The sequence below is a fragment of the Xiphophorus couchianus genome, chromosome 7, assembly GCF_001444195.1.
Source record: "Xiphophorus couchianus chromosome 7, X_couchianus-1.0, whole genome shotgun sequence".
Classification (NCBI taxonomy): Eukaryota; Metazoa; Chordata; class Actinopteri; order Cyprinodontiformes; family Poeciliidae; genus Xiphophorus; species Xiphophorus couchianus.
Window position 1 is genome coordinate 30195496 of NC_040234.1, and position 25513 is coordinate 30221008.

At 36.5% G+C, this 25513-nt stretch overlaps 1 protein-coding gene across 5 annotated transcripts in view; it reads right to left on the reverse strand.

Moving 5' to 3' along the window:
- Window positions 1-25513, reverse strand: part of lrp1bb (low density lipoprotein receptor-related protein 1Bb) — a 311011-nt gene that overhangs the window by 204151 nt on the left and 81347 nt on the right. For 4 of the 5 annotated variants that reach the window (XM_028023582.1, XM_028023580.1, XM_028023579.1 and 1 more), the window contains exon 2: window positions 16125-16247. The exons of the other annotated variant lie outside the window; for it this stretch is intronic. In XM_028023582.1, the coding sequence (XP_027879383.1) occupies window positions 16125-16247 (123 nt within the window). The remainder of the gene's footprint in view (window positions 1-16124; window positions 16248-25513) is intronic. 5 annotated transcript variants of the gene reach the window in all.

Genomic DNA, 25513 nt, shown 5'->3' on the forward strand with positions numbered 1-25513 from the left:
ATGTGCTATTTAACACGCAGCTCTAAGGGTCTGTGACGGCAAAACAGTCCTGTCAGCCTCTTTTTTCTGGTTTCTCGCCACATGGGTTCTAATCTAATGTGATAAGGGGAGGGATGATGCATGAATATTCAGTGGTGCTGATCTGTTATGCAGGGGTATACAGATGGTCTCCTAACAGCTGAGGTGGACAGAATCCCTGTATTATGTTCCAAACTACTATGCTATACTTCAGTTACTCAAAGTCAGAGATAAAATAGTTTGTTTGTCCTTTGTCTGACTGCAAGGTGCTAAAGTCATTTAAATCCCAGACTTTGCTTCATGTATCCATGCAGAGACTTCAGCAGCACTTTATCTTTATAAAAATAAGGTTTCTTTTGAAGCATTTAGCAGAAAAAAGAAGCATCTAAACTATGATTAACTTATAAAGAGATGTCATTTTTACATTGACCCTGCGATTCAACCAATAAATGTATTTTTTTTTGTGTGTGTATTATACTCTCAACTCCCTAGAACATTTGACTGCGATCACAGGCAGCAGAAAGAATATGTGACATTTTATTTAACATCACAAGAGGGATCACAAATGTTACCACAATGCCTTTTGTAATGGGGCCTTACACCGATCATGTTTCAGATGTTTTCCAAATACCAAGTCACACATCACTGCTTGACACCGCAACTTCAAACATATCATTACTCTTCTTTGGCTCTCCATCAGCACAGCTGCTGAGATCTAAGGTAATCAAACTCACAGTGTTTTACATAAGTGAAAACTAGATTTGAGAGCATTCTAAATATAAAATGCTTCTGAGAGATTAATCTTCTTCTGAACTCTAAATTTGATGGGTCATAGTAGGTTAGTATTTTGTGGAGGCTGCACACATTTCTAGCAATCATATCATTTTTTCTTAGGCTTTCTACACAAGAAGTGTACATAAATTTGAGAGAACATTTCTGCAGCTAGTTTTAGATCACTGCATCCTCCACTTTATAATTAAAGTGGACATATATAATATTGAATAATATAAGCTAAATATAAATTAAATATCATTAAATATCACTAAAAAAGAAAGAACCCCTCAACAGGGCTGAATTTGACAAGATGAAATGTTTATTGTCATTTCATTATTGGTTACTGTATTATGTTTTTATGGTGAAAAGCACTTTGAACTTCATTGTTGCTGAAATGTGCCATACAAATAAACCTGACCTGCACAAAACTCATGTCAGAGATTAGCACTTATAAAAATTCAACACATACAGAAGCAATGTATAAAAGTCACCAAGCTTCACTCTGCTGGGGAAAACTGTAAGTCCACACTAAAACTCAAAATGTTTCCTCTGACTCTGTGGCACAGAAAGCTGGTACCAATGGTTTTAATTACAATCAGTAAATATGTACTGTTTTGTCACATGGCAATCACAACCTCAATGTATGTAATTTAAATTTTATGTTACTGACCAACATAATGTTCATTATGGTGAAGTGGAAGAAAATTGGATCCAAAGCCTTGAAAAACCTTTACAAGTAAGAACAGAAAAGTTTGGCATGCATTTTTATTTTTATTCATTGTTGGATTTCATTAAGGGGACTCAGAGTAAAGGGTGTTAAATACAATGATAAAAGTTTTATTTCTGAGACATTTGGAAAATCATTTCCTTTTACTTCACAAATATTAAAGCTTTGTTTGATCATATAAGAGCCAGATGAAACACATTAGTGTTAGTTACATGTTGTCAACTAACACATGCTGTTAGTTGACAGCATGTGAAAAGGTTTCAGTGGGATCAATAGATTTGGATGGTACTGTATGTAGAATTAAAATTTCTGTGCCAAAAGAACTGAATTGCTAAAGCCCAATATTCTTATTTGACAGGAATCGTTTTCTGCCATTTTGTGAAAACTCCTAACATAACTAAATGAAGCTTAAATTACAGCTCAGTGTGATACATTCTAAGAAGTTTTTCATACAGTGTGCTTTTCACCTTGATCAGTGTCTCCTTTCAATCAGCTTAAAGATTTGAGTCCTAACTCTCAGTAAATGTATAAATGTGAGTTCATTCAAAGCAGTGGTACACAGGCATTTCTTGTTCACTTGAGAGCCACACATCTCCCAAGATGGGATTAATGTGAAGTTAAAATAACCAAGAAGTATTAATTAAGTCATGCTGTGAACCAAAATAATACTAGCTTCATGTGGAGGACATTTACAAAATAACATAAAAAAATAACTAGAATTGGAATCGCCAAATGCAGAGTAGGGTAATCTACATAGATTTGGGTACTTACTGTATAAGCTCCTGGGCAAGTGGGAAGAAATTAACATGAAGCATAATGAGACCAAATGTTTCTTTTTATGTGTTGTAGGTATGTGTGTTTTGCCAACCATTGATGTTAAGGTAAAATATTCCTGCTTCCTGAAATGTCATAGTTTATTTTTATTGTATTATCTAAATTATGTTTTGGTATATGGTTACAGAATTCATACTTTTTAAAGTTACATCTTGAAGGGTTTGCAACAATATTTTGCATTTTATCTTAAGGAGCGAAATTTGCAGATCAATTTTACATTTGTAATCCCACAAATTATTACAAAAAAAGAAACTGATCCGACTTATGTTTCAGATGGTTTTCACAGTTTCCTGGCAACAAGGTCAACAGCCAAATTGTGGGCAGATGCACAACAATGGACTAAACAGAGCAAAGTTTTCTACCAACACAGCCCTGTTTCACAACGTACATATAAAGTACTGTTCCCTCTCTCTGCCTTTCTGGGCTTTCTTTAAAAGGCGCAGTGGTCCTAACAGCAAGTACTCTTTAAAAGGATTATTCTCTTGTGTGACCTTTATATACCTGGCATTTGAAACACTGTACTCAGCCAAAAAGTTGTTTTTTCTGTATTTGTCCATATTTGTTTAAAAACGATAAATAAATAAATAAATAAATAAAACAGCTTCTATATGGCAAACACTTGCAGAGTAATACAGAATAATGTGCTTTACATATGACAAGTCTTTAGCACTAACATCTCAATAAATACCATTTTATCTTTGATTTGATTAATTGAAACAATTAACAACCAGCCTGCTACATAATTTAAAATGAACATCTTCCCGGTGAGAAAAATATATTTGGTTTGTGTGCTTTCCTTGGGTTTCTTTATTGAAACAAATTTTCCAATAAAATACAATTAAATAATGCCATAATTCTTTAAAGACCAAAAATCAGCAACTATAGCCAACTAAGAGTGTTATAGGCACTAAAACCAGTCTTTCATTCTTAATTTTAATTATCCTGATTTAGCCACAATCTGTAGCTTTTTAATCTTTTTCTGGATTGCATGGTTTATCAATCTTCTTAACTCTTAGCTTTGAAGCCATGTCACTCGAAAACAGAAATGGAACTATGATACATCAATGATGACATAGTGTAAGTAACAACAAAGAAACAATGCTACTAGTTTTTCAAAGAAAACTGATGAGAAAAATAACTTAAGTACTGCATGATTTGCTAATTTAAAGATAGAACAGTTGTTGGAAGGAATGGGAGTCCTGGCGAATGCTTGTGCTCATTAAGGTAATGCCTGTCAGAACTATGAGAAACTTTACTACATCTACTTTAATACTGCCATAATTTTAGTTTTTGTATTACAAGTTTTGTAACAAGAAGCTCTACAGTGGAGATTTAATATCCTTGCCACAGCGTATCTAAATCTCTAGACAGGGTATCAGACAGTTAGGTCTCAGAGCTACAGCTCTCAGACAATACTTCTCCTGATTTTCTCCTCCTCTATTGACAAATTCCCATAAAAATATTTATTTTATGGGCTTACAGTAAAGATTTCAATATTGTTCCAATTGTCTTGCGTTTTCATTATGTTACACATCAATTCCTGAGTTCAGAATTCTGTATGTGATAACATCACCCTTTGGTAACTTTTGGCAGTGGGTCCAGCTGCTTTAGGCTCATTTTATTTATTTTAGGCTGTTTTTTAACTTCTAAGTTATTGTTAGATTATTGTAAAAAAAAAAAAAAAAAGTATATACATATACTTTTTCAAATCACATTTCTAAAATGCATGCCATTTATTTTTGATTGGCACATAATTTCATTATGAATTATGCAGAATATTACAGATGATCAACATTACAGGTTTTATGTTAAGGGACAGAGTAAAAGCCAAATCAATCAACACCTGCAAGTCCTTTGGAACCTATTTCCTTTTTTGCAATAACTCTGTGTTTGCTGTAAATGCTGAGCATTCTTTCCTTCGTATTTCCAGGTAAAATCCTCTGTTTCATTTCACTGAGCAGTGGAATAGAGTCAGGCATTAACACTCATGACATCCTGGTTTCACAGCACAGCAAAGAATCAATACATAAATCTACTAAGAGCCTGCAGGACTATTTAGCAAAGCTTAGCTTTAAAAAAAAAAGAAAGTGAAAACAAAGTATGAAAAAAACTCAACTTAATAATTGGACAAGAGCTACCTAATTAATAATGAGAACCTTGTCACAGCCTAGCATATATATAATAATTCATTTTAGGAGCAACAGCAAAGGAGGTCAGTGTTGATTTGATGATAGATTGAGCCAAACAAGACCTTATTAGAGGAAATTTTAAAGGCAGAGGATCCTTGAACATGTGGCAGAGGTTCACATTTCACACTGAGCAACCATAAACTTATAGAGTTACAACAGAATATCTTAATTCAAATCATATTAATCAATCAAAAAACATATTGTGCTAAACTTCAATTGAGAATATGTGGAAAGACTTGATAATATCTGTTCATAGATGATCCCCATTCAGTCATAATGAGCTTGAGCTTTGTTTTGTTTTAAAGAAGTCATTGGGCAAAACTACATTTTTTGGATATGCTAAGCCCTAATAGACACTGCAGAAGACTTGCAAATGACTAGCTGTTATTTCAATAGATTATATTAAAGTTTGGAACTTTAGTCAAATGGTTCAGGGGTGTCAGTACTAACACTAATGTATATCAAATGTGCATTCATGTTTTTTGTGGTCTAATGGAAAAGAAAGCAAAACTGTTGGTCAAGACACACACTGTGACTGATCTGTTGTTTAGACAGTTGGTTTATTTTGTGAGGTTTGCTGCACATTCTATTATACTTTCTCACTGTGAAGGCGAATTACAGACGGACCTCATGTTGACGCTGAGGCTCTTGATGAATATTTATTGTGCTTTTGCTGCCGGTGTAAATGATGTTGAGACTCAGTAACTTGGCTATGCCCTTGACTGTTTGGTGACATATGCATCTGAGCCCAGCAGGCCAGCTTTCCTCAGCAGGGAATCCTGCTGATTCCTGATTGTGTCGGTTGTATTTTATGAGATTTGATTGCTAAGTGGTCTATGATTAAATCCAATGTTTGTTGGGATTTGCTTTTATTTACCTCATAATAACACTCATACTAAGTTTGTGTACCATTCAGCCTAAGAATGAAAGAGATATACCACTTCATATTTTCAGCCATTTATTTCAGTCTTTCTGAAATTTCACTCTGGACTATAAATAAAAAGAAATAGGAAAAAGAGAATGCTCATGTTTTCATGTCTTGGCATATTCAGGCTCATTACAATTATGTTGGAATATACCAAAATAGAATAGAATAGTATATTCACTGGGACAGGTGTTGGTTCACTCCTGACACTCTAGGCGGACAGTATTAAAATCACTGGAAAAATCAAAGAGCATGATCCTCACAGAGTTTCTGGGTGACTGAGATCTCAGTGAAGGAGACAGAGGATGGCATCATCCACTCTGATGTCAGGCTAGTGGACAAACTGTAGCACATACAATTAAGGCCTCCCCAGGATGATTGAGGACCAACATCAGATGATATTGCAGTGCTATGGGGCTGTAGATGAAGAGGTCCCTCAAATGAGTGGTCTTCAACACTAGTGGTCTTCCACCACTGTGGTACTTTCCCTAGCCCCAGGGCCATGTTGAACATGTATCCCATGGTACCACACAGTTGATCTATGCCAAGCCTCAGGAGCTGTTAGCTGATGCCATCCAGCCCTTCAGCCTCTTGCACCTTGATCTTTCACAGTTCGTTCTTCACCTGAAGTGTTGTAAGGGACAGGGTAGTGGTGTGGGAGGGAGTCCTCTGAAGTGGAATGGGAGGATGATGGCTGAGAGCTGAGAGGTGTGAAGTCCAGAGAAGAAAAAACAGGCAGTTGTTGAAGATAAGGAGGGTTGCAGCAGGAGAGATAGAGCTGGGGGAGGGGCGAGAGAATGATCAAACCTGTTGAAGAATTGGTTCAGATCATTCGCCCACCATAAAAAATAAATAAATAAAAATCTGCAGCAGCACATGACAGTGAAGGTCTGAATGTAAAAATATTAAAGTACATTACTGCTGCAGCCAATTTTTAAAAGAGCTAGAAACTATGCTTTGTTTTTTAAAAAGCATACAAAAATATTTAAGCATGCTTTTTAATATGCACTGTATAAGCTTACACTAACTAGGAGTATTTGCTTTTTAAATAGATGAACTTTCTATTAAGTGTAAAAGCTAAATGCTAACACAACCTTTGATGCATTGATTTTAGAATTAATGTGCAATAACACTATGGTGATGTAGGTTCAAAATAAGAAAAATAATAACCACTTTTTATGTATAAAAATTACAAAGTATTAATTACAGCACTAAACAGAATTTTTACTTTGTTTAATTTCGCATCCGTGACCTAATTTGAATTTTGAGGCAGACACCATGTCCAATGCTAAGACACTTAAAACGTTCCTTTTTGATAAAGACAAACACTGGAGTGGCTGTGGTTATCCTGAGCTCTCTTACCTTTTCATTTCTTTTTCGCTCCATATAAGCTACAACTGGCCGGGTGTTTTGTTTAGCTGAGAGACCTTCCTTGAGGAAGGCATCTGCTGAGATAGTGCGGCAACCAACATTACCTCTCTCCTGCTTTTAAATGTTTCTTTTTTTTTAACCCCTTAACATGCAGCAGAACGCATGCGTGCTGTTTTTCCATTGTGTTATCCTGAGGTGAGAGTTAAGGAGTTTTAACATAGAAAGTACTCCTACATCAATTTTATTTTTGCTTTTTGTGAGCAATGACTGCAAAGTTCATGCTCATGTTTACATGAATATAAGTAATCAGAATGAAAGGGCAATCAGAATAAAAATGTATGAAACTACATGAATGAAACCTGCACATTTCTGCTGATTTGGTGTTTGGAACTGAGGCTTCTTCCTAGATTAGCACCCTCTCAATTCAAGTTAATATTAAACTCACAACACTATTAATAATAGATAATAATGCCCAGTTCCTCAATGATTCCTTTGCTGTTTTTAAACACCTAAACCAATGTTCTTGACAGTTTGGGTCAGTTAAGAAAGTTGGACACGACTGGGTGTTGTAACAGGACAATGAAACCAGACAGACTTCAAGACTGGTTCAGGAAAATATGAAGCAAACAAACATCAGCCTTCTAGGGTGGTTGTGACATACAGGCCAAACTTATTCAAATTCAAATTCAATAAAAAAATAAACAGTCAATTTAATAGGAAGAGTGGTTAAATATCTAACCAAAACAAAACTAGATACTGCTTACAATCACAAAAAAAGGGTTTAGAATGCCTCCCTTCTAAAAAAGGGTTTAGAATGAGCCAAAGAAACTCAGCAAAATGTATACAAATATTAATGAGTATGTACATTTGAACTTATGCATTAGATAATGCATAAGTTCATTATCTAATGCACTTATTAGTGCATTAGATAATGGAGAGTGAAGGAGACTGAAATGATAATTGTGTCATCATTTCAGTCTCCTTTGATAAGTGTATGCAAGTTTCTCAAAAACACTGCATATTGAGTCAATGTATAAAAGGCATTTCAAACAATTCATGCTGATTTACATTCAAGTCCAGCACCTCCTTTCTTGTGAGTTGAATGACACTTGCGATTCTGATTACAGGATAACATTCTCAGCTGGAGTCCTGCTATGGTTAACTCAGTGTGCCTCTGTGTCTGCTGTGAATTAGCTTTTGCCTTTGCTGTGCTTTTCTTTCCTGCTGCACCAGCAGGGGAATAATGTAGATTTTAATACTTAAATGTCAAACTGACTCCATGACAGCAGGCATGTTAAGTTTATAAAATATGCTCTTTTTCTTTGGTTCTTAAGGTGACAAGCTGGGACGTAGTCCTTCACAACATTCGTAGTTGGAGGGAATACAGAGGGGAAAATGTGTCAGTGCAGCTTAGTCACTAAGATGGGGGGTTGTGAGAGCAAAGACAAAGCTGTACCGTGTTCCTCCCAGTGCATCATTTCTGACAGGAATGAGACATTCTGTGGGTACAAGATTGTCACCAGGCAACAAAATTCTTGCACTAATAGTTTTGCCAAAAGACAAATGCTCAAACATATGGAAATCTGCTAAACAACATCGGGAGGGGCAATCAAACTGAGAGCATGCAAATGACACTGGTGACAAAAATCTAGATTTTTCTTCAATATAACTATCACATTTTGACACAAGTATTTAAAAAATGATAATTACAAAGCATATCTTTGTAATTATATTGAATAACTATAAGTGTCTAGGCAAATACAGATCAAACACACACACACATTTGTTGCAACTGTTTCCTTGAACAGTGGATAAAACAGATGGGACAAGCCTGCAGAAATGTGGCAAAGGTACCAGGGAGGACAAACAATGAAAAAAAAGTGTCTTATTTCAAAGGTTTGCATGTTTAATAAAATCAAGCAAAATTCACACAGTACGGCTGGGTAAATGTGTGCTCAGTTAATTATGCTGATTTTAAATGACAGTGAATGTGTTCTTAAATTAATTCCACATGAAAAGTTAGAGAAGAAGAAACAAACATGATTTCAAACTAATCTTTAACATGATAGTACACTAAGAATCTTAAATATTTTAGAAACAACATAATGTAACCTTAGAGCTTTCTTATCCATCACTTAAAGAACACCACTTTGAAAAAGAAAGAAAAAGATCTAATGGTCTTGCAGATATTAAAAAACTGTCTAGATAGAAAGCCTTTAGAGAATGATTTTCATAATATGTAGACATTTTCTTTATGAGCCAACAGAAGGCTGAGATCTTAGAAAAATGGTACATAATGCAAAAAGGACAGTCCTTTAGCTCAATAACAGTGCTACGCTACATTACCCCCTAAACCTCCAGTCTACTGGCGCCAATTCCCTTGAGAACCAGACACATTAGTGATACATTTATTTCAATATGGGGCCTGCCAGATAAACTGCCAAGCAACAAGTTGATAGGAAGATTCTAAAGCATAATTATAGACACAGCAACTCCAACCCAGATATATTGCTTGGTGATTCTTTTGTCAGTTTTACCTCCAAATATTTATTTGGAACGTATGATTGATATTAGTTTTATTTGTATATTTTTCTTTCTCATTTTATTAAACAGTAAAAGACTGTATAATCATTGTGTGAAATTAAAAGAAAAATCCTCTTAGTCCCTTTTTTGCCTGTTATTGAGTTCAGTATAACATATGAACCAGTGATATAGGTAATTACAGTAAACGGCAAACCTATTTAAATGAGTAGTTGTTCATGCATTATTTACTTTGATGTCCCATTTCTTTGTGTACTCTTACCAATTTCTATTAACATTATGACTTACAAAACATTTGATATGAGATATGATACATAAACTTCAATATTAGGACTATAGATTCCCTAAATAAAAATATGTCAGTCTACACACAGCACACAATGAGTGAAGATAAGCAAAAGAGCTCTAAAATAAGTCTAAGTCTAAATCTATATGTAAATCTACAATTTCAGCCACATCATCTCATACCAAAAAAAAGAAAAGGAGAAAAGTCCAATATTTCATTTAAGAACACACAAGAGGGGGACAAATATATCCTACATACACTGTACTTTTATACATTTACAATTCCTAAAAGAGTACAAATTCCTGTCGCCGCCACCACCATTGCCCACATTTTCTGAGTGCCAATAAATGTGGAGGAAACTGTCCCTCCTTTGCAATCAACACTTAAAAATTCAAAACTATATATTATCTGCAGTTGTTAGGGCAACCAAATGTAATAGAGAGCTATTGTAGTGGTTGGAACTGACAAGAAGAAAGCAAATTAATAACACTCAATAGAACAATGAGAGAGACAGACATGAGGCAGAAATTGTTTATTTTAATTACACTTCTTGTTTTTTTAAGCTTTCTGTTAAATAGGCATGGATTTATAATTAGAAAATTGAGAGGAAGGCTCCTCAGGGAAAGGCATTGGGTGATGTATCCTCCCTGTTGGTGAAGAAAAATCAAAAGAGAAAGCCCTGAGAGAGTGCTGTCTTTGAACAGCCGTCATCCCACTTCGCCTCCAGAACCCTGAGATCAACAATGGCAACGATTAGGTCAAGCCAATCATCAGCCATGAAACACAGCTCCTGTGCCCATGTTTTTGAAGTCAGCCACTGACCCCTTTTATTGTCTCTTCCTCTGGGAGTGACAATTCAATCAGAGGATTCACTGGTCTCCATGTTCACCAGATTCACAAAGCTCCTTATGGCAGCACAACTAAGAGGAGCCAAAAGTCCATGAAATCCTTTCCTAAAGGATTCATGATGGATTTAGCTTCTAAATATTCTCTGCAAGCGTCAAGCATCAATATAGGAAGGGAATAAATGCTGGCAGCCATTAGCACAAGGAAAATTTTTTTTATTACACCAGAACAAGTTTTACATAAAATGAATTATGACTGTCCCAGTTTATCGCAAACGCACAGCAAATAGCAAAACCAAGTGTCTCAAGACTGCCTTGACATTTATACGTCCTTTTAAGTTTAATGCACATATTAAGAGATTATGCTACACTTTGCATTTGTTTCATCTTTCCACCTCAACTGCTGAAGGAGTGGCGTTGTCCAAAGAGAAAAAGGTTGGCCTAATTACTGCATGACAAAAGGTGCTAAATTGCTTTTTTCTAGGCCTTTCTTTTGTCATTCATAAAGACCAGCTGCATTCTCTGATTCATGAGTTCCCGGCATCAGCTGTCCATTCCTGTGAGCCTAGCAGCTGAGTGGATAAGCTCTTGTCTCCTCCTAGACTCTGGCTATTCCAATCTAAGGCCACCTTTCTTTCCTGTTTCCCAATAATCCCCGAAGTCCTAGTGATTACATCTCCCTGACCAAGCAGAGCAAGGGAGAAAGAAGCAATGTGTGCCACTGTTTTTATATATCTAGATGACAAAAGTTTAATATATTACCTCATCTCCTTCTTAAGATATTAAACCCTCTATGTGTAAGACTCACAATAGTGTGTCAAATCAAAGCAAGCCTGCTTGCTGCTCCACAATATGCTGATTTCCTGCTGCTTTTATTTCAATTCAGGGACTGGGATCTGAAATGAGGGCTTTTTCTCCACAGCTTTTTGCAATCCTTAGTATTATTTAAGAAGGCAGAGTGCATTTCAATCCTGTCTTTTGTTTGTTGGGTAAAGCTGATCTAATTCCCTTTCTATCGAGACATAATCCACGATAATACGGCACCAATTTCTTTAGATGAATATGCAGGGTCTTCTTCCTGCAGGCTTAGTAAATAAAACTGTGCCAACATTAATCAAAGTGATAATTAATTGCGTTTTGGAGATTATATCTCTTGGGCCCCAGTCACTGTGTGGAATCTCTATATTAGATATATTCATATTGTATTCAACAATCTTCCCTTGTAAAGGGCTAACTAGAGATTTAGTCATTTAAAACTGCAGCTATTGTTGTAATATAATAAAATCTAGCTGCTAACCTTCTCTTGAAATATGCAATTGGATACTACGTTAAATCGTATTTGCGTTAAAAAAATTAAATCCTTCTCCTAGTAAGCCAGTTAGTCAAACTGTGAAAATGTCTCACTATTTGACTAGAATCCCTAAATAAATAAATATATAGTATATATATATATATATCTTGTAACCTATTAACACCTATTGGATTTCTACACATTTTGTCATGTTACAACCACAAATGTCTTATATTTAAGTGGGATTTTAATGGATAAATTGACACATATTACCCCATAGTTTTATGATGGAAAGAAAATTATTTGTGATTTTCCAAAATATTTCTTCAAATAAATAATTCTGCCTATTTAATGTAAACACTAGACACAACCTCCTTTACTTGCAATGACAGCAGTGCCATCTATCATGACATGAACCCACCAGTTTACCTCTCCCTGCTGAAGAAAAGCATCTCCCCAGCACGATGCTGCCACTACAAAAGGGATGATTCAGTCAGCATGGGGTGCATTGTTGGCAATATTGTTTTCGTGTGGATCAGAAAGTTCATTTTTTGTGTTGTACAGAGAACAACCAATTATTCCACCCATTTGTTGAATCTCACATGGCTCGCACCCCCAGATTAGCTGTTGGCATTTTCACAGTTTTTCTGGTTAATGCTCTTCTTGCACAGCCTACCATTTCAGGAACTGGCCATGTCTTTTTCTATTTTTTGGATGACAGATTGAACAGTACAGCATTAGTTCTTCCAAGCCTTGTACTGTTTAACAAAAACCTTGAATTTTGAAAAATTAGCAATACAAATGTTCTGTTTTCACAGGTGCATTTATACTAAAATCAAATTACAAACAAGTGTACTCTAAAGTCTGAAGTTAATGTGTTGCAATAGTTTTAAGTAGGGATATCCAACTGAAGCAGGCTAATTACAAATGCATGCTAGGCTTTTCAGATTTTACATACCATCTTTCTTTCACGTCAGTTATGTACTATTTTGTTTTAGTGTTACAGAAATATTATACACTAAAGTTTCTAGTTATGTGACAAATTGTGGAAGATATTAAGGTATGGTAATACTTATGACAATGTATGAAACATTGTACATACATGAAGAAAAATACATAAAGTATCCCTTGTACTTAAATGTCCTGCTGCTTTTTAATAATTACAGTTTAAAACAAATTGCATTTTACTTGTAATGTTAGTTTTATTTTATAAGCGACTTGTGTTTCTGAAGTGTGTGCTGTTGACCTCCTGGTCAGGTAACCCTTGTAAAAGAGACCTTGGTGTCAATGGGTTTTTACCTGGTGTAATAAAGGTTAATGACAAAAATGAAATGGTGACTTTTTCCTTTAGATGCTTTAGATAAACTAAGCACATGTCATGACAAGGCATAAGCCCATGTGCAAGATATTAAAGATAGACTGATATATAAGAATGAATAAAACACAACAACTCCCTTTATCAACAAAGGACCCAGAGGAAGATGCAGCATGTCTTGGCACTGTGTTTGCTTGTGCTTTTGTAGTCTTGGGGACATACTCATCCTTTCTATTCCTCCTGATTCGTGTCTGGGTCGCATGTTCTTGTTGCTTTATCACAGCATGCACAGAGGCTAGGAGAGTCGTTCGGCAAACCACCACCTCATTGCTTTCATACCCTCAGAGAGCATGCAGGCAGCTGTGTGCGTGTTAACAGCTGGTAAATGTGTAATTATATCATTCTGAGACAAGCAGCTAAGCCTCTGTCTTTTTCTGCAGCACGCATCTTCATCTCAAAGTAACCTGCTTGATACACTGCCTTGCGCATGCTCAGGCATTAATAATTATTACACAATTGCATACAATTTAGGCACAGATGTCACTGCCAAAGCGATAAAATCCTAATTACACCCGATAACTCACACCAATGAAAGAACCTGGGCTGAATGTTAATAATTTTGTTTTGCTGCATTATTTGTCTTTGGCTGCAATCAACTGCATGGCAGTCACAATCTCATCGTGATTTACAAACGCTCATTCAGCCTATAATTCTGCTCTGTTTCTCCATTAAAGAAAATCTATGTCACAGAAGTGTATGAATAATAAACCCAGAGAACATTCATGCCACAAACAATTCTGAAGTGAAGGACAAGCGGAGGTTTAGCGGATTGCAGCTGGAAGTGTGAAGCCAAATACTCAGAGTACAATAAAGGATTTACACTTTTTCACAGAGTAACACCCTTAATGAATTCATATATCTATTTTTCAAAGCTCTGAAGTGCCAGCAGGCTTCCGTGCTTGTTTGTTTGTTTGTTTGTCTGATGAGTCTTTCCAATCACCTTGAAAACAGCTTAATTAAACTTTTAGAGTTACATAAAATACAAAAAAAAAACAACATAGAAAACACTGAGCTTTCACATTGGAGAAGGATGGTATTTATTATAAATATTAAATGCTACTCTATAAGTAGAAGGTATATAGTTCATTAATAGGGTACAGATGAACAGTATTTTGTTTTATGTATTTCTCTCAGTCTAGTTTAGGCTTTGGGAAGTCAGGTCAGATTGCTCGGATCCATCTATAAAAGCAGGATGAGGCTCAGTCAACGTGCTAAAGAAAGACAGAGGTTTGTTAAAGAACATCAGTGATCCAACAATCTCACCAACACACCAGACTGGTGTGACTCCATGGAGTCAAGCGTCCATGGAGGTGTGGTTAAACGAAAACTTCTTGATGGGGAAAAAAAAATCCTCCAGAAATCCTATTTACAGTTTACCTTAATCACAACTGTGAAAGATTTAAAATGCTATGTGTAGTGAACAATTAATGCTGTATGTTATTCTGTATGTTATGTTATTATCATAGCATAATACTTTTCATTACCACAGAAAAGCATTGTGCTGTGAGTATGCTTTCCTTCATTAGGAACATTGGAAAGAGTTGAAAGAAGGACTGAGGGAGCTAAATATTATGAACTTTGGATTTTCAATGTGTTTGAGCTCTGCATTTTAGCTATTCTTTGTTTTTTATGTCTTGCTCTGTTTAGTAGTTTTCATGAGTTTTTACTTGTAGTTTTAAGTATTCAATGTATATTACTTCTTTCCTGTCTCTTAGTTTGTATCCCTTTGTATCAGTTATGAAGCTTCCCTCAGCCCCTTAGTCTCGCTCCTCTCTCAAAATCCTATTTAAAATCTTTGTCAAGATTTTATTTATTTACTTTTTTTTTTCTCCCCTCCAGGGGGTCTTCTGTGGGCTCCAGTGTCCCTTATAAGAAAGTAGGCTGACAGGAAAGGGGGAAGCAGAGGGGGGAAAACATGCGACAAATGTCGCCGGGTCCGGGAATGTAACCCGCGATGGCCGCGTCGAGGACTCAAGGCTTCCAAACATGAGTCGCGCTATCCCCTACGCCACCACAGCACGCCCTTTGTCAAGATTTTAAGGCCAGCATTTGCAGAAATCACACCAATAATACAGACCACAAGTTATTTTTCAAAAAAAGAATGGCCATGAATTTCATTCTCTGTTTATAAAAAGGTAGTAGAGGAATACTTAACAAAAAACTTAACTTTATTTGCAGTAAAAGGAGGTTCTACAAAGACTTGACTAAGGATGCACACAATACTTTTCTTTTTGGGGGGGAAAAGAAACATATCTGTTTCCATTTACAATTATGTGGTACTTTGTTTTGTAACTGGCAGTGACAAGGTAATTCAAGTAAACTACTGCATGGCAATATGCAAAACTATTCATGGTAATGTTTTAAGGATAAAAGGAATAGCTTTGTTTGGCAAGAAGGTGTTTAAGGTGGTTGGAGAGCAGTTTCTATGGGAGAGAATTACTCCCCTTGGTGTTGCTTTGTAAAGCTGCAATGTTTTCTTTCACAAATAGCATAACAACTTGAACGAAATAGGATAGCACAGAAAGCAAAGTACAGGAACTGAAAAGCAAGTAACTTTAATTTAAATGAGAGCAATGGTCAAATGCCCAACTAAAATTATTCCATAAACCTGTTGATGGCTAGAGAATGTGTGTCGCCTCTCTGCAACTTACCAAAGGGATAAAAAAACAAAAACAGTATTAGTTAGTGTGTTGAAGTTTGGCACTATTTCTAAAATTCTGATCCTGTGCATTACAGAAAATCGACAAAAAATTTTGTGAACCCAGTTCTTGTCTCTAAAAACCCCTGGAGTCATTTGTATAAAATAAATAAATTACTGAAAGCCCAAAATTAGACACTGACCTTCACAAAGAGTAACGAGAAGTAAAATTCTGACTGAAACATTTAATGGCATAATTACTCAGGACTTATTGGCATTCATGTGGAATGGATGGAATGAATGGACTTACAGATGTGATCACTTTCGTCAGAGTTGTCGGGGCAGTCGGGTTCACCGTCACAGAGCCAGGCCTCGGGAATGCAGATCTGCTGGTCATGACAGTGAAACTCCCCTAGGTCGCACAAGATGGGTTCTGGATGGCATGAGGAGAGGGGTGGGGAAGAATAGAAAAGATGCGGCATGAGGTGATGATGCTACACTGAAACATCAGGCTTTACCGAAGAAAAACATGGTTTAGATGTCCACCTGGGTGAGAGTGAAGCAGAAAAGACATTTCTTGAACTGTAAATGGACAAAATGTTATGAAGTGGCTTTTTTTGACAACAAAAAAGTTGAGCGTGAGTGAAACAGATTACAAAAAATCCTAGATAGTGCCGTTATTTATTGGTTGTAAATATTTAAAGGCTGACAGAAGAACACAGGACCCCATCGTTGTTTTGAGAAAAAAACCCCAGCTGATATTAACATTTTTGACAGCCACTCTCCTCCAACAAAGACACAATGTCCGATGTGACTCTGAAACTATTACAAAGCGTTGTGGCAAGTTTCTTTCTTATCTTTTTCTCTTCCGTGGTGTTGTGCTTTTATTTGATGGTGGAACAGGCGGTGTTCAGCGAAAGCCCAGTCAACTAAAAAGTCATCGTAGCCTTTCAATATAGAAAGCATCCATCAAAGCCCTGACATGTTTCCTGCCGGTAGCTGTCACAGACTCAGTTCGATCACACTGCTGAATAACAAAAAGCTTTTGCAAAAGATTTGCCACTACAATGTCACCTGCCTCTACCGCTTTTCAGTGCCCAGCAAAAACGGTAATTTGTTTCTAAGCTTAACCTGTAGACAATCAGACTCAGCTCACAAAGTCTCTCCTCCTACTCACTCTTGCTATCGCCATCTTTTTTCTTTTCCTTTTTTCCCCCCAATGTGTTCCTAACCCATTAGAGGTAGGAGGGGAGCAAGTGGGAGATCAGGTCTGAAGCATCTGAACAGTGGGAGTGATAATTCAACGCACCGCTGCTCCCTGCCCCAGCACCCTCCAGCAAATTTGCTGCCCAGGGACAAATCTGAAAAGGTCAAACATCTCATCCATTCTGCCTCTTCTATTCCCACTGATGCAATATAGCTGATATCCAACAATTTAAATCAAGGTCCCCTTTGAAATATTCAGTCCTTTTTTTCTCCCTAAAACTCTTGAAAATCTACACAAAAGCTATTGAAAATAGAAAAAAAAGGCTTGTCAGATAGGGCAACATGAACACTCAAGATAAACGTATGAGGGATTTTTTCATTCCTATTATATTGCTTCACCATAGTTTAACAGAACTATTACAAATTGATTGAGAATCCTCAACCCTGCCTATGAGCTTCTCTTTATTCTAGTCAGAAGTGTCCAGATAATGTGTGTGAAATTAATATTAATTTCAGACTTTTAGTGGAGCTGTTCTTTTTTCAGGACACAAGGTTTTTAATGACATAACCTTGAACCCATGGATGGAAGCCAGAGTACCTGGAGAGAACGAATGCATGCACTGCTAAAACATGCAAACTCCATGCAGAAAGGACCAGCTGGGATTTGGGCCCAGAACCTTCTGGCTGAAACGCAGCAGTGAGCTGTGCCATGGTGCAACAACCTCCAAACATGGATACACTAAATGTCTTCTAGAGAAAAGTTTTAAGATCAGATAAAAGAGCATATGCTACATTCCCACAGCAGGCAAATGTGAACCCAAATCCACTTTTTTGCCCATATGTGACCAATAGCTGCCTTTCTCACCTCAGTTTCAACCAAACAATTCCAATCTTTTCACCAAAAAGCCATCTGATATGTGCCACTTCCATACGTGGTACTAATTTGAATATGTATCCAATTAATATCTAAGTGTCTGCAGCCTGAACAGCCATGTTGCATTTTATCCAGCTTTTATGTTACTAATGTCAGACATATGTTATAATCCTGCACCAGAAAAAATAATGGCTAAAAATTACAGTTTTTTGTTCACAGATGCCTTTGTTACTGAAGCGCATCACATCACAATAAGACCACTCCTGACTCCTGATTACACATCTCAACAATCTTCCCTGTTTCAGAAATTGCAGTCAATACTCCAAAAAAGGCAGTTGCTATTCGTAGTGCTTTCTTTTTATCAGCTTCCTTCGTCCTGTTATGATATTGTGACAATACTGTCGGCTTCCTTTACTGAACAAACTCTGAAATCGATCCATGAATGGCTACATCCATCATTACTTTCATAAAGAGTAGACTGCTGTGTGACGTCAATATTGGTTTTTTGCTTTAGGGACGCAAAACCATTAACACAGAAGTTTCATTGTGGTCGAGATTAAATGGCAGTATAAATGACCACCCAAAAACAATCAGATTTCAGTAAAAAAATCGAAATTGAACATCAAGACCTGCTGTCGGAACATAGCCATAGAGACATAAGGAAAAGCAACCATGCGCTCACTCACAACTAAGAAAAATCTTGGAGAGACCCTTTAACCTAACAATCATGGTTTTAGCCTGTGCGAGGAAGCCAGAGTACCTGGAGAAAACCCATACATACAGAACATTCACCCTCCAAGGTAATTATGCTACCAAGTGCACCACTGTGCAGCATCTACATTAATCCCAAAAACATTATTTACACAAACTAGGAAGGCATTAATAAGCACATGCTGTGTTTGCAGTTGGCAAAGACACGTTCAGATTGATGAAGTTTCAAAAGGCCCGTCTTCTATGCCTTTCAAGTTGAATTGATTACCATTGAGAAGCAGAGTGCTGGTAACAGAAGGGCCATTTCCTCAAGCACTGAAGGAAGTCAGAAAAAAGAGAAAAGAAAGAGAAAAAAAAAATCGGTCCCTTCACCTCTGAGGAGCCCAGTTACCGACTGATGTTCTACCTCCTTTCATGCTTCTTCATCTTCAAAGCTACGGGGCCAAATATGAGCCGAGCAAATGACCTCTTATGTCATTTCATCCTTTCATTCAGCTTTCCCCAAACAGCTTTTCTTTGTCAGGCAGCACAGTCCCAAAAGCTGCTGGAAGCAACAAAGGGACAAACACTGAGCTGAGGAAAAGTTACAGCTTGGTAGTATTTGCATTAGAAAGACACATGAAAGTGTAGCGTTACTCATCATCATATATTTCGGCATAATTCCATGCAAACATTACTGAAGTGTTGATTTCTATATTTAAAAAAATGCCATAGCAATCCTTTGTAAGTGGAAAAAAAACACCCCAACAGGCTCCATTACCATAACAGTGGGAAATGCATAGCCTGCACCCGGCTGGGTGCATTATCATGAGCACCATTCCTAACACCTAGCAGCCACCACTGGCACAGCAGCGTAGCTCATTAATGCTACCGAGTCTTTGAAAGGTGCCAGATTTTTGGAAGAAGAAAGGCTTGTTTGCAAAATCTGCAAGCAGTGTTTGGGACATATATTATTATCAAGTTCTTTATTAAGATTAGATAATAGTCTCATACTGTTAAGCTACTCACAGCATATTCAGAATAATTTAATACAAATGCTAAGACGGCACAGCACACTTCCTCATGCGGCATTTAGCAGCGAGGCATCCACTGTCCCATTTGCTCATTCCTAATAAACTGTGAATTACACAAGAGCTTAGGTCTTTATTTTTCTAAACAACATTATACGACAATGAGGTGTAAGCTACAGACCACTAAGACCTCCCAATCCCCTGAATTGCAATAAGGCGCACATTTCACAATATGCTACTTTGGATAAGTCTTAAGCCAAGCACCTATTCAAATAAGACCTAAGTTGAAGAAGCAGCAGAGCACAGCTCAAAGAGCCTTTTTCCAAAGCTAAAAAAGGAAGAAAACTGTTCACTCTGAATAGCAGTTTTTAAAGGAGATGTTACACATCCAGCTTTTCTTTTAAGTGCAGTAGTGTATGAATCTGAGATTGTTAGTGTATTTCTCTTTGAGACGTGAACCAAAATGCAAAAATTTGTATTGTATAATCTCAAAAAAGGTTAAGGGTAATAGATCAAGGTATATCTGCTTGTAGGCCATGGTAACTACTACTGGTGTTACTTGGGCAGCCTTTAGTGCCGTTCAGAAGATATGTTTTTTTTTTTAAACCACTGTCTCTATGTTACAAGTCATGTAATTCTCAGTAACTTTGTAGCATAGCTTTCTTCATTCTTTGTATGAAGTAAAACATCGAACAAGAAACTGGGTTTTACCTGGCAAACAATCTACTTCCCATGTGCAAAAACATAACAGTCACTTGCACTGTTATGTACAGAAGTGTAAGCTTAGCATAGGATACCGTTTTATTCACTCAACATACTTGAGTATAATTGGTTGCAAGTTACTTTTTATCCAGATCATTTTTGCTACTCAGTCTATCATACTTTGTTTCCTATTTTTCTGTTTTCCGAATATACACATCTGCAACAGCATAACACCACTTAATAAATCCTTCTGATTCTGATACAGTGTGTTCAAGTTATGATGCTTATACCACTGAATTAACATCAGTCAACTTGACTCATCTGGTTGTCTAACTATGTATGCTACAGGGTTAAAAACATGCACACATCTTCACATGCCATTAAAATGAAAGGCAGATACACATTAGTGAGGTAACTACAAGTTAATTAATTTTGAGCACCATCAGCCAAAGACTAACTTTATTTTACTGTAGCAAGATGACTACTTAAGGAAGATGAATAACACCATAAGTGAAACATCTTATGGAATGCAAATCATCAGCTGTCCATTATTAAGTTGCAACTAGCAATAATTGCGGTATAAAAAGGCAGCCATTTTGAATGTTGAGCCCTGGGTTGCAAGAAACATCTCTTTTAGTCCACATTCTGACTTTGACAATTTTTTTTTTTACTTTTTCAGTTTTAAAATCTGAGAGAAAATTCTACACATTGACCCATATTGTTCAAATAATAAAGCAGTTCCAATGTATAAGTTTTTTTTTCTTTTTGAATCTGTGATGTAACACAAACTGAAAAAGTAAATTTTCTGTTTTCTGTAAAATTGTAAGATTTCTGCCCAGATATTAATATTTGGAAAACTTGACTTGTTGCTCAAAGTCAGAGAGTTGTTTTATAGTTTCAGATGAGGAAGGGATTATTGATTTAAAAGACCTAAAACTGTGGATAGTGCCAAATTATTATGTCCAACCAATTTTAATTCTAGCAGTCTTCAAGGGCATAACACTTCAGAGGCATTTGACTTCATCATAAGGCAGTATGATCAAACAAGATAAGGCTTGAACTGACTATTTACAGATCCTGACATTCTGCCAGCGCCACGGTATGTCAGCTGGCAAATTTTATAAAAGAAAAATTCATGACTTCCCTTGGTAGGATGTGAAGGATCAGCAGCCTATAAAAGAGGGAGCTTATAATACTTTGACTCATCTGTTTCTGATGGGTATGAATACATATAAAACACTCAGTATAAAACAAATACACATTTTTAAACTCTTGCAGATTTTATAGCTTATTTAGTGTCCTGGTCAGCTCCAGGTCAGATGCATAATGGATGAGAGTGAATCTATGAGGCAAACTAAGCATGTTGTTAAGTCTAACAAACGCATAATGTGGCTTCTCCCTAATCTTCATATTTTTAATCTGTGAAAAGATCCAGTGTACTGCGATGCATCTCAATGACACCTAACACCTGCATATTAAATCCTTATTACGAGCGTTTCTCCAGAAGTGACATACGCCTTGTGCTATTTAGTCTTAAATGCCATCCACGTCAAGTCTGATCAGCATATGAAGAGGAGAGAGCACTGTGACTCAGCGCACTGATGAGCGACTGCAGAATGTCACAACACTTCTGGACGGTTGCCCATAATTACAAATGTGCACATCCGTTCAGCAGCATTCCCAACATTTCCTTTCTGTGTACATCTTTCTTTTCCATATACTTTTTCTATTTTTTAAAATCTCACTAAAAGTCTAAACAAATGAATTAGTTAGGCAAAAATAATGTAGCACTAAAAGAAAGAACTACAGTAGTTGCACCTACAGAACCTGAAATACAAGATGATTGGTTTCTGCTGGAAACACCAGGTTGTACCCCTCACCCAGTCCCCTGGTAATGCTGAATAACTTTGCATTCAAGCCATGAAATGGGTGAAAAATCAATGGTGTTAGGCTTTGGGGCCTTCATTAGCTGCTGCTCGACCTTCACTACAGAGTGAGGTCACTCTTATTTTCTTAGCAACAGAAGGGGTATGTCAACAAAATTATAAAAAAGGAACAGCATATGAAAAGTTTCAGAAGACAACTATAGATAAACTAGAGCCCCCTGCTCCTGGACCTGTAAATAAAGAATGATTTATGAGACTGGTCTTAAAACTATGGGCTGTTTCTTTGTTCTACAAGTAGAAAGACTTGCAGCACATTACAATAAAAATAATGGTTTTATTGTGCCTTGCAAAAGTATTTAGAAGTCTTTTATGTTATACTGTATATTACAACCACAAACTTTAATGCTTTTAATTAGTATTTAATGTGAAACCAACACTAACTGCTGCATAATATCCACCTTCGGCTAAATAACAGAACCAATTCTTTAGATGAATGTCTTTATCTGATTTGTTTTGTCTTTTCTTTTCTGCAAAATACAATAAATGTGAAGCTCAGTGAGACTGGATGGAGAAATCAGGCCACAGATTTTCAATTAGATTCAGATCTAAACTTTGACTGAGCGATACAAACACATGAATATAATTCCATTTTATCTATTTTGAGACCTGGCTGTATGTTTAGGGTCAGTGTACTGCTAGGATGACATTCTTAAGTCTTATTGCTCCAGTATCACACTGAAGTTACATCTCTCCATCTTCCCACCCCCTTTAACCAGGTCTCTTGTCCCCACTGACAAGAAGCATCCCACTGCATGATGATGACATTTATCCAGGGTTATGAGCAATATTTTCTTCCACAAGTAGCATTTCTGCATGAAGGCAAACAGTTCATCTCATCTTATATATTTTTGAAGTTGTGTGATACTTTATTAGGTATCACACTACTTTATGAGTTTAAGAGAAATAGTTTTGAGAAATATTTTAGGCTTGAGATATTATTTTATAACCCAAGTCTGCTTTAAACAACTCCCTGATTTACCAACTATACAATGAATTGTTTTCAGTTTGTCCGCAACATAAAAGTGCATTAAATGCACTAAAGATTGTGATTAGAACATGGTCAAATGTAGAAAATTGAAAAAACAGTTGTGATGCATTTTCTGAAATTGTCAGAGATATTCTAATCCCAGCCCTTTTAATTATAATTAAATTTAATTTACCAGGTTTTGAATGAATTTAAACAAGGAAGACTGATTTAACCTGTCTCTTCAAGTCAAACATTTCTTAAAGGTATAATTAGTGGAAGACTCAAAGTCACACCACTCTCCTTTCTAGATTTCAGAAATTTCATCAAAAATGTACAAATAGTGTATACAATTAGCTACTCATTTGAAAGCCATTCCTGCCTCTGTTCAATTTTTTCCTCCTCATTTATTTTTTTGTGTCACCTCTGAGAGAAAAATATGGCTGAGAGTGTAAGTACTGCTGTGTTCTAGCATACTGGCTGCGAGCACTGTAAATTTCTCACAACAAACAAAAGCTATAAATAAAAAACATTTTGTTCTTTTCATCTTCGGTCTGCTGGTTTTCTCGATGTACCAGGTGAACAACCTGAAGATATGTGGAGCCTCGATTTTGTGTTTCTAATTGATTTCTTGGTGCCACAAGTAAGTGTTTCTGGATGAAAACCCTTTTTAATATTTTTGCACTAAATTAGTGTGATATATATTAGGCTGGAGGAAAGGGTCATGCAGTGAAATCTTTGTAGGACATATTAACTTTACTATTAACTTCTACATATTACTCTTCCATTTGACTATAAAGCAGTTACAGTAAGGGTATCTGGATTGATATAAATCCATATGCAATTTGTTTCTACTAAGTTAAATATATCTAGAGAGATTATAAACTTCCTCTGAAGAATTTGTGAAAAAACAATGTTCACGTATGGTATGAGGTGTTGCAGAAATTTGCTGTTTTACAGATGCGCACCACTTCTCTGTCTGCAGTAACAATTTCTGTAAGTAATGTGGAGGAATGGTAGTAATTTATTAGTAAGATATTCCTTAAATGAGAAATTCATATATGAAAACTAAATAAAGGACAACAGTAAACCTTTTCTGTCACTAGCATATTTAAACTGTTTGGCATTTCCTTTGCCTTGCCATTGTGATGGACAAGAGTAAAAAACGTATAATTGCTTTTGACAATATTCATTGTTTCAAAACAATGCAAAAATTAAACAAAATACACATTTTCAAAACTAGTCAGAAAATAGAGGAAGTAAAACAAAAGCCTAAAAGGTCTACCAGGCAACCAGCATAAGCAGCAAAGCAGCGACCTCTTTAGAGGTCTGGGAGACTATGGACTTGGCCGAGAGCCTATGATTTCCTTGTATGAGTTCTGGCTATTGCAGAGACCTTGCTGTTGGCTTTGGCTCCGGTAAGGACCTTGGCGTGGACCAGGGCTGTGCTGTGGGACTGACTCCAGCAGATTGTTGTTGAGCTAGCGACTTATACAAGCTCCAGGCCAGAAGCTTGAGAAAAAAATCACAACATGGTGTGGTGACTAAAGGGCAGAGCAGTCAGAGGCTACAAAGTCCAAGTGGACACGTTTTGTAAACAAGCTGGATCCCCAAGAAAGGTGACACCTGTTCGAAATGATCAGACTGGGCTAAGCTGAGATACAACAGTGTTTGTGGATATTTGTTGGCTAGACATCGAGCTTAATGAAATGTATGAGAGGTGAGTCCACAAGGTACGACTTTGCATAAAAATAGTCAAGAAGTATTAAGGCATTGCTAATTTTTTTTTGTATGTGTATAATCGCATACCCTGCTGACCAGATAAGTGCACTAAACCCCCTGTTATGTAAAACAATACAACATTTTAGCAGTATTTTGAATATTATTGTTTTTACAGAAAGAGTTTAAGATTTCACAGGAAGTAAGTTAGGTTTTTAACTGCTATTTCTGTTTATCTAATTGTAAGGTGGTCCTAATCCCAGGAAGAGCAACAAAATGTAGCCTTTTTTTTTCCACAACAAGAATAAAGGTTTAATAGATTGCTCAGTTTTGATGTATTCAGTTCAGAGTTTATATTTTCTTACTGTTGATGTTTAGCACCAATACAAAGCTTCTAATTAAATGGTAACATTAGCAGCTAATAGTTAGCCAGCGATGGCATTGTAAATGTTTAGTGCTTTTGTAACATGAGTGTCATTTGCCAGCCTGACAGAAAAGTTATTCATGACCTGAACGGAGAAATTCAAGAATTACATATTTTATTACTCCAAAATAAGATTCTAAAAC